The sequence below is a fragment of the Poromitra crassiceps genome (assembly GCF_964638095.1).
Source record: "Poromitra crassiceps genome assembly, chromosome: 19".
NCBI classification, from domain to species: Eukaryota; Metazoa; Chordata; class Actinopteri; order Beryciformes; family Melamphaidae; genus Poromitra; species Poromitra crassiceps.
Genome location: NC_139646.1, coordinates 4,656,796 through 4,667,593, shown reverse-complemented (window position 1 = coordinate 4,667,593; position 10,798 = coordinate 4,656,796). Strand labels below are relative to the sequence as shown.

At 41.9% G+C, this 10,798-nt stretch overlaps 2 protein-coding genes across 2 annotated transcripts in view; one reads left to right on the top strand and one right to left on the bottom strand.

Moving 5' to 3' along the window:
* Positions 1–794: 794 nt before the first annotated feature.
* On the top strand, positions 795–6,475 carry LOC310793496 (ependymin-like; the record flags this gene model as incomplete). Its single annotated transcript, XM_083655298.1, has 6 exons — positions 795–870; positions 1,291–1,325; positions 1,900–2,034; positions 3,430–3,613; positions 5,386–5,473; positions 6,325–6,475. The coding sequence occupies 6 exons, from the start codon at positions 795–797 to the stop codon at positions 6,473–6,475; spliced, it is 669 nt and encodes a 222-aa protein (XP_083511424.1).
* Positions 6,476–8,255: 1,780 nt separating this feature from the next.
* LOC310793796 (uncharacterized protein) overlaps positions 8,256–10,798 on the bottom strand; it is a 4,288-nt gene continuing 1,745 nt past the window's right edge. Inside the window, exons 3-6 of the mRNA XM_083655684.1 lie at positions 9,477–9,539; positions 9,348–9,386; positions 8,768–8,875; positions 8,256–8,678 (exon numbers count right to left, since the gene is read on the bottom strand). Of these exons, the coding sequence (XP_083511810.1) occupies positions 8,449–8,678; positions 8,768–8,875; positions 9,348–9,386; positions 9,477–9,539 (440 nt within the window). The 3' untranslated portion in view covers positions 8,256–8,448. The remainder of the gene's footprint in view (positions 8,679–8,767; positions 8,876–9,347; positions 9,387–9,476; positions 9,540–10,798) is intronic.

Genomic DNA, 10,798 nt, shown 5'->3' with positions numbered 1-10,798 from the left:
TGATCTTATACTAACTAATATAAATGGGCAAAAGTTGGTGCGGCACACAATTTGCTCAACTGTGATGTCACTCAGGCAGTTGTGATGTAGTATGAGCCGATGGCCCACAGTTGCACAATGGCGCCTAGGTGGGTTGGCAGTGTCTGTCTGTCTGTCTGTCTGTCTGTCTGTCTGTCTGACCAAATGATTGTGAGTCCCGAGTGGTAGTGACTGGGTTGGTTAAACTCACTCCCCAGTATACAGGCCCATCAATCAGCTCCGCCAAAGGGAGCTAGCTCTCTTGGCATAGTGGTTAGCGTGTGCGCTATGGAAGCGGGAGGTCGGCGGATCGAATCCCGCTCCACCCCTGGGCAAGCCCTTAACATGGGTCGCTGCCAGTGCTGTCAACACAACGCAGGTTACACACACACACACACACACACACACACACACACACACACACACACACACACACACACACACACAAGCAAACACGTGTGTGCATCACAAATTATGAGTGTAATATCTAGTGTAATAATCTGATGAGCCTGTGTCCAAACAAGAAAAAGCCATGTGACAGATTGATTGCATAACCTTATCACCATTGTCATATCAACTTTTCCACACTGCCCTATCTATCGGCAGCAGAGCTGTCAAGTGTTTGGTGATGTTTGCTCTGTGGAAGCCCCTCATGTGAGCCGGCCAGCTGTGAGCAGGTACTGTATATAAGGAGGCATGTGTGACTCCCGGAGGTCAGAGCGCTCTCAGCTTCTCCTGCCCCGGGTTCTAAAGGTTCTCCCACAGCTTCTCAAAACATGAACTTCTTCAGCCTGCTGGCCTGCCTCAGCCTGGTGCTGGTGGGTTCTACAGCCCAGAGTCCCAAACCCTGCGGTGAGTGACTGGGGACGCTGGGATTGGGAGAATTAGTGGGACTGGACATGGTAGTACTGGTGCCAGTAACTGGGTTCATATTGATGTGTCCCAAAGCTTGAATTTGGTGGTAAATGTAATCAAAATATGACTTTCGGTCATCTTTGGTACTGGGTTTTAGACTGATTATTTTCCCCTGACCTAAGCATACAAATATTTGTGTCTATCTTGACATTACCTCAAATTCAACATTCAGTATCTCAAGCAAATTTTAACAAAGGACTTTATGCAATATTCCATAGTTGTCCCGTCCCCCCGTCCCCCTCCACACACACATGCAACACCTAATATAGAATCGTTTTAGCTGTTTTGGACCCATATTCATGTGAGATCTGCCATGCAGAGCTGGTTTGTTAATACTTTTGACCTCCTCTACCACAGTTACTCCACCTCTGATGAGTGGAGGCTTCTCTCTGGTGAGTATGGCCAGATGAAATATCCTCCAAAATATATGTTTGTCACATTTCCTCTGTCCTCCACCTTTTCATCATCTTTTCATGATTTAAGTTCCCTCTTAATCACACGTTTATATTTATTTATTTATGTATCTATCTATCTATCTATCTATCTATCTATCTATCTATCTATCTATCTATCTATCTATCTATCTATCTATCTATCTATCTATGTATCTATCTATCTATCTATCTATCTATCTATCTATCTATCTATCTATCTATCTATTTATTTATTTACGGTATTTATTTATTTATTTATTTATTCATTACTGTTTTAGGGGACAACTTGTATTGCCTCGGGCATTCATCCGGTTTGGCACACAAACTTTTATGTAAAATTCTGTTTTTAGTTATATCTCTGTTGTACAGTATCTGTGTATCTCTTGTATCATCCTTTATTTCTATTTTTTATTTATTCTTTTTTATTCAACTTTGACTTTGATTTCTCTCTCTCTCTCTCTCTCTCTCTCTCTCTCTCTCTCTCTCTCTCTCTCTCTCTCTCTCTCTGTCTCTCTCTCTCATTCCCTCTCAGAATTCGGCCAATGGCCACGTCATGTTCAATGGAGAAATTCACTATGATGCTTTTAGTCAGAGGGTGCGTGTCAGAAGCATGGGGATGGGCAATGGAACCTCTCTTCATATGGACCAGCTGATGCTTTACAACCAGGTACTACTGCACACAGTACGCACGCACGCGCATGCGCACGCACACACACACACACACACACACACACACACACACACACACACACACACACACACACACACACACACACACACACACACACACACATACAGTGTACACACACACACACACACACACACACACACACACACACACACACACACACACTAACACACACACACACACACACACACACACACACACACACACACACACACACACACACACACACACACACACACACACACACACACACACACACACACACAGAAACAACTATGGATACCAGTTCAGTTTTGTAGACTTCACTGAATGACAGGGAACATGAGTGAGCTGGCATGCAGGTTTAAAACAAAAGCTACGGATTACGAATACGGTTTGACAGTTTGAAATACAGTTCTTACAATATAAGAATAGCAGGTTGGGTGTGACTCCTCTAACAGCTGACAGATTATTTCATTCAAATTTCACTTTGTCCCCAGCTGTTTTCTCTGCATCTGATCAGCATCTCTAACCCCTCCATTTAAACTAGTTACAATCGTGTAAAGGTGATGTGAATGATGTCAGCGCTCCAGAGCTATACATTCTGTGCGTCTAACAATGCACTAAAGAGCAATAGAAGCAAGTGTTGCCACTCATGAATTTCAATTCAGAATACATAAGAAATGTCAACTCAATTGTAGTTGGAATTGAAATTGGAATGTCACCTAGCTGTAAGGAGACAGACCTAGAATGACAGAAATGAAGGAGAAACAGAACTGAATTCCATTGAATTCTACTTCTAAGAGAGTTTGTCTCGATTCGCAAAACGTAAATCACACATTACGAATCAAACAAAAGGCCGTTAAACAAATACATTCAATCATAATGTATGTATGTATGACCATTACATGTTCTGCATTTAACATTTTATGATATTCAGTCAAATATGTGGTAGGGTAAGACACAACATTGAATTTAACAGAATTGAATTGAATTTCATTTCATTGAACTTCATAAAATTTAAATTCTCTTTCCTAGTCGTTTTTGTTTTTATTCAAATTCCAATTGCTTGGGTGAAGTGGTATTTTTGAGTTCATTCATCAATTGACACTGATAGAAGCAGATAATTCATTCAGAATTGTCTCCCAGCTTATAAATGCTAAATCCTACAGGTTCACATACAAAAAAAAAGACAATATAATCCAAACAATAAAAATAAAGACAATACTTAACAACACAGTATAAATGGAAATAAAGTGGAAGTTACTACGCATTCGGACTTCAAATACTATTCAAACTTTAAACATAGTCGTCAAAGATATGAACAATTAGCGTTAAAGTTTGCTCTCTGTTCCCCTGCTCCCTACCTGCTCCCTACCTGCTCCCTCCCTTCAGAAAGTCTATTATGAGATTGACTGGAGCAAACTCTCCTGCAAGAAGAAGAAGCTGGACGCCACCTTCATCCCCATGCAAGTTCCTGCTGATGCTCGGTTGATGGGCCAAGTGGTCATGGGCTCCCTCTCCTCCTGGGGAATGGGTGTGGTAGTTAACACTTGGTATGGAATGCTGCCACCCAACGGTAAGGCAGCCTATCATATGAAGCTCCCGCATGATGAAAGTCTTATTTTCACAAAACTTGAGATGATGAACAAACACAGAACTTGAGAGATGATGCATTTGTTCCGACTTTTAAAAGATTCACCCTGATGGGGGCGCTGTAATGGACAGTCAACATTTTAAGCTTTGAAAGGCCCAAAAGAAGTCTGACATGAAACTACACCAATCCAGCTATGCCTACAAATTCCACTAATTAGTTTTTGTTCTGCACTGCCTATACAACTTGATTGTTAATTTTTTTTCTTCTCTCTTCTTATACACTATCTCCCTTTTTTATTTACCGTATCTTCTCCCAAAATACAAATGTCTTATAGCAGGGGTGGGCAACTATTTTTCATGGGGGGCCACATGAGAAACCCAGATTGTTGCCGGGGGCCGAACAAATATTGTCATGCCGTAACCCATGGATGGGCTGCGGGCAACTTTGATGATAGAGAGGGCCACAAAAAATGTCCTGGCTACCAGGTTTTGCTGAGGGCCGAACGGCGCCAGCGCAAAAAATTTGGGGCATTTGAAGCCAGGTTTAGAGGAATAACTCATTTTAAATTAACAGTTGTGATGTCATTATTCAGTCTTAACCACCAATATTTGATCCTTTTCTCACTCACTCCTATGTCACCACCTGCTCTCAGGGCTTGAAATTAACTTTTTTGACCACCTGCCAATATGGCTGCTAGATTTTAAAGTTACCAGCCAATTAGAATTTCCACTAGCCAAAAATTTTTTCTTGAAATAAACCAGAATATGAGTGGGTTAATTTAAGCATAAGTATCAGTAAGTGGCCCGGGATTCTCAAAGCCTGTGTTGAGGGTCACACAAACAAAAATGCACTCTTGAAGCTAAATAAATCCAAAACCAATGAGTTAATTATTTAAATTTCTACTTCAATGTAGAACAGTCATTTCTTACACATGAGATTACTTTTAGCCTTTTAGTCATAAAGATTATTGAAAGATATTCCATATTCCAGACTGAAATGCTATAACAGAAGTGGAGTATTGGCCAGAATGACATGAACATTTGGACACTTATTCAGCGGGTATCTTGCATGTGGCGTTCAGGTGCACTGTAATTTTTTCTTTTTTTTTGCAATTCCATCGCGGGCCACACAGGTGGCGCCTTTGAGTATGAAAGGTGCTTTAGATAAACTTGCCTTGACCTGATGATGATGAGAGTGCTATAATTAAGATTAAGATTAAGATCAGCATTTTAAAGTCAAGTCATGGCAAGATAATGCACTTTGGCATGTTCAAAAACTGATAGGCTACACCAATTAGCTTGAGTGGCTGCTCTGAGATCATATCTCAGAGCAGCCACTCAAGCTGATGATGAAAGTGCCATACTATCACTAGGCTAGTACAATGTGAGAAGGGTTAATTTTTTTTTAATAATTACCCCAAACACATGACATGACATGACATGACATGACATGACATGACATGACATGATATGACATGACATGTCATGACTCATAACATGTTTATACTGTTGCCTAATATTGTACTCGTGTACTAATGCCTGTCCCCATCACCTCAGTTATATGAATACTGTTTGGAACATAATTTTAGAGACTTATTTGCTGCTGTGATTTCTGTGTCTAATAGGACGAAGTTGTTGTTGTGTGTGATGTATCGCATGTTGCTTCAGCGAGGAGGAGGAAATGCCACTCGTAATAATATTTGGAGCCTTACGTGTGGTTGGATGCTCCATGTGACCCGTGCTCCCTGTCTGCAGGCATGTACCAGACCGTCTTCAGTGAGACTGGCTGTATCCCCATGACCTTCATGTCCTTCACACCAGATTCTGGATGGAGCACCGTCAGGTGAGTGAAGCCATCTGGGAGGATGAGAGCTGCATGTGTAGGTTCAGTCAAATGGTTAAAACTGTATGTCTCTGCACCAACGTCACCCAGAAAATGTCCTGTACATTTATTTTACCTTTTTAATTCGCCTGCAGCAGGCGTCCAGCAACCTAGGCCGCGGGTTTCACTTCACGACTGTAGCAATAAGTGCGCAATTGAGATTTATTTTGTAGAAATGTTGAAATGCCAAATTACCTACATGTATTTCACAGCCATTTGCAGTTGTGCGGCCTGTCATTTAGGATATTTACGTAGTGACCCACGCTACTCTGCCTCTGATTGGTTAGCCTCCTCGCGTTCCATCATGCATTCCAAAGCAGCAGAGAGCAGATGAGAACAGACAAGGTCAAATCCTCCAGCTAAAAAACACCTTGGGCACACTGAGTGACAAGTCAATTTGAAAATGGCACCTCATATCAAATCATCATATTTTATATGATATATATTTTATGCTGATTACAGCAACAATTTGGCTTCATGGCAGATTTTCAAGACAAAAGTAACATGTCAACGAGACATTCCTCGAGCCTGCTTGTGTGTGTGTGTGTGTGTGTGTGTGTGTGTGTGTGTGTGTGTGTGTGTGTGTGTGTGTGTGTGTGTGTGTGTGTGTGTGTGTGTGCGCGTGTGTGTGTGTGTGTGTGTCTCTCTGTGTCCCGTGACATTTGTAAATGATCAGGCTATATCAGTGCCATGACAAGACACATTCCTGTAGGCTACATTTACTTCGAATGGTGAATGAAGTGATTTTGATTCTGATATTTAGTTAGAGTTATAGCATCCCCTCATGAACCAAATTGTTGTTCCTATTTCAGCACCTACAACTGGGTTTTGGGCACCACAGACCCCATGGAGTTCATTCCTCCTTACCTCTGTGGCAAGTCTAAACTGGAGGAGACTGAGAAAGCAGATACCTTCTTCACTGCCTTGGAGTCTCTGGCCAAGCAGACCAAGAGAGAGCAGTAACATGCCACAGTGTCTCCCGCCAAGCTAATCAGGGCAATCGATATACATGTATCAAATGATCTAGTGAAATGAATAGAAAACATAATTTTGATCTGTGAGCAGACCTGAGCTGTGTCCAATGTAGTGAAAACACATCCGGTATTTGCAGGTTAAAACGACTGCTGAAAATACAGTAAATCTGGAAAATATTGTTTCGACCAGAGCAGGAGGAGAGTTTAAGGGGTATCATGGCATTGTTGTGCTATGTCATCCTTGTCAATCAAATAAAGTGAAATACATTGCATACCAGTTGTTTTGTTACAAAGTGCTTTAACAAGCAGCATATAACCGCACAAAGATAGAAAAAGTATAAAAATTTAACAATTAAAAGCTAGATTGTATTTAGTCCTTACTCGTGGAATTATTAGGTGATGTTCATTGCTCAATATTTAATAACACAGATGACTATATCCTCTTTAATGTTGAGATTTTGCAAATTATTTAGCTAATAATATAGCTAATACTGTAATATAAGCTAATAGTGGCAAGTTTTAATTTCATGGAAGTAATCATTTTGCCCCAGTGGTGTCACACGTCTTTTAAGAGTGAATATCTCATTTTGCAGTGTAAAACTCCTCATGTGATTTGTTCTTGTTCAGAAGGCCTTTTTCCCCTGTAGCTTATAAAATCCCCTAAGTGTGGTACGCTTTCCTGCAGTAAAAGCTTTCCGTTGACAAACTAATGGGACACTTTTATTGTGAAGAACATATAGGAAGTGAATGTGTTTATCCCTTTCTATAGCTTGATAAACGGCACCATTAGCGAGTTGTTTCAATAAAAACAAGTCAACAACAACATTTTGGGATATTGGGAGCTATTTTTTCCATGACCAGTTTTAAACACTGCAGAAAGATTAACAACGCAGAGAGTACAAGCAGAAACAGTAAAATAAGGCTATCTGAACATATAAACAGGGAACTGTAGCATTTATCAGCATCTGCAATTACCACTTGTGGCAGAGGGCGCTATTGCTGCTGTTCAGCAGAAAGTTCCACATTGTGACTAAAGGAAGGAAGGAAAGGTAGCATCATCAAACACAGTGAAAATCATCTGTAACAGAGACTGCAGCGGCATCATCATGTGTGTTTTTTTTACTTAATTTTTATTTTGTTTCCATCAACAACAAAGATACAATATATTATAATTGTTTGCTTTTTCCTTTTCCAGCTGTGTACTATTTGTACATATTACCAGTATATACACACTCGGGGGAATAATATTATTATTATTATTATTATTAATAATAATAATAACAACAACAACAACAACAACAACAACAACAACAATAATAATAATAATATAAACTAAAACTAAAAACAAACAAAAATGGACATCCACTCCAACATAATACAGGTACAGTACATATATTATTGTATATAGTATATCTATTAGTGCCTCATAGAGAGAGTCCGCATGTCTGGGAACGCCCACAAAATGGTCGAGTGGGGTAAAACCGCCCATATATCTCATGGGCTGACTCACCAAAAGACGGTGCTGCGGCTCTAAACGACAGGTTTGGGGGTTCTAGAGCAGAACACAAAATGTCTGCTCAGATGTGCGTTTAAAAGCGGTGGTTACTTAAATCCCCGATCGTGTCTGCCTGGGCTGGGCTATCAGCTAAATTCTAACTTTGCCGAATGGATACAACAGGGGTTTTTACCCCACCCTGACCACGCCCCCAGCCAGGCTGAGCCAGCTAAACCAGCGTCTATGACGAGACGTGGCCTCAACCTATAGAGAGAGAAGGAAAGAGTGGAAGAATAACAATAGGTAGCCTATGTCCTTCCAACAGCGTAGCCAGGGCCGTACTGGGGTTCAGAAGCTAGTGAGGCCCCGCGGCGCAGCGCGGGCCTCACTCACTGAGCAAAGTTCAGGCTCAAAAATTCAGGCAAATTCAGTGAAAATCATCCGTAACAGAGACTGCAGCCGTGGCATCATCTCCTCGTGTGTTTTTTAATGGAGGAGTACGTGGTGGATGCTGGACGTTGTGCGGCAGAGCTGGAGTCTGTGTCTTGGTTAAAGCTGACAGTGGCGTAGAAGAGGCTGTCTGGCTGCATCTGAGAGTCTGAGTCTGAGGGCGAGGCCACATTGGAGTAAATTGGGTATCTGCTGGTATCGTGCTGCTGAATGTCTGATGAGGCGTGGATGGTGTCATGGTCCTCCCCTGTAAGGAGAGTGATGAGAAAAGGTCAATGTAAGCTTTATCAAGGTAGTCAGATTGTGGTGCTATTCTTATGCGAGTCTGTTTCATACCAGAAGATGTGCTGGTGTCTCTGTTTCGCTTTCTGATGAATATCAGGAGGACGAATGCCAGTGCCAACACAGTTCCCCCAAGACCTGCTCCAATATACAGCAGTTTATCTGAGAGGAGACATGAGAACATCTCAGCTACTATAGACGGTTTTAACTTGACAACAAAAACATTCTAAATGGAACCCCCGCTCACTTCCTGTTGCAGTGTTTGCTATGGACATAAAAGAAAAAAATACATTCAAGTGCAGGACTGACCATTCCGTGAAAACCGTCTATACAGCTGAGCGGCGAAAACAAAAGTAACGATGTCGAGTGAATATTTCTGCAGTTTGCCGAATGCTGAGAAAAAGGAAGTGCTGTGGGGTTGCGCTCTGGTGAAAACCGTCTATAGAGCATTCAGCTGTCATTCAGTCTGTTTCAAACTTTTTTTTGAGACCTGTCAGTTTCTTCCTCAGGGCTGGAGATCTCATGGCATTCTCTCTCGCGCTCTCTCCCTCCCTTTCTCTCTTTTCTCTTTTTTCATCTCCCTCTCTATCTCTCTCACACACACTCACACACCACACATGAAATAATTGCTTACCAGAGGATGAAGCATTTGCAATGGCATCTTCAGTATTGTCTTATGAAGAAACAAACAAACAAACAAACAGTTATTACCATAGTTACAGTATGTGCTTTCATCTCATGTCATGGAACAACCCAGTCTTACCTGCAACCATGCCATCTGTTGTAGCTTTGCCTTTGACAGGAGGAGGGTGATTGGTCTTCGGGGCTAGGTGGTGGTGGTGGGATTGATGGCAAAATGTTAGGAACAGGAGAGAGCAGAACTCCCATTTAAGAACCAGGTCCAGGCTGAAGTCTGGAGGTGAGCCCTAACACTATGGAACAGACTTCCCAGTTCACAGTTTATACACCAGGCTCCTGCTGTCCACTGTACATGGACACTACTCAAAACTAACTTATAACCTTGTGTTTGACTGAAAAATGCATTTCAATTCTTTCTCTTTCACAATAGGTTTATTTGCTTGTTTTAATTCAATTATGTCTTTTTTTGTTGCTTTTATCGGTTGTATTTTCTTTTATTGATCGATCGAACGATCGATTGATTGAGTACTAGTACAGTACTACTACTACTACTACTACTACTAATAATAATCTCATGTGTGTATATTTTTATGGTTTGAGCCCCTAAAACCTAAGACATTATGTGATCGACAATAATGTTTCTTTTAATATTGAATCTTGAATAATAATATGTTTTGTTAATTTGGGATATGTTTTACAGAGGTCTAACCGAGCCACCTCCTGCCCCCTTCACCCTTCTTCTCTTCTCCAAACCATCTCCACTATTATATCTCCCTCACTACTCCGATCAATTCCTCTCTGTCCTCTGGTCTTGTTCCGTCTGCTCTAAAGACCGCGAGAGTCAAGCCTCTGCTTAAGAAACCCTTCCTTGACTCTACTAGAACTACAGATCTGTATCTCCTCTCTAATTTCGATACAAAACCCTCGAACGATCAGCTTTCTGATTCTGATTTCTCTCCCAGAATGACCTGCTGGACCATCTGCAATCTGGCTTCAAGGCTTCCCACTCTACTGAGACAGCTCTCCTTGCAGTCACAGAGGCCCTGCACATGGCTAAGGCCTCATCCCTCTCCTCTGTCCTTGTCCTCCTTCACCTGTCTGCCGCTTTTGATACACTCAACCACCAAATTCTCCTCTCCATTCTGACCTAGGCATCTCAGGATCTGCACACTCTTGGTTTGCTTTCTATCTCTCTAACCACTCACACCAGGTCTTTTGGAGATGATCCCTCTCCAGATCCTGCACTCTTAGCACCGGTGTCCCCCAGGGCCTAGTCCTGCATGGGCCCTTACTATTCCTTCTCTATACCAGATCTCTTGGCCATGTGATCTCATCTCATGGCTTCTCTTATCACTGCTATGCCGATGACACTCAGCTCTACGACCTCTCCTTCCCCCCCCTCCGACACACAAGTCGAGGCACGCATGCGTCAAAGACATCGGTGAC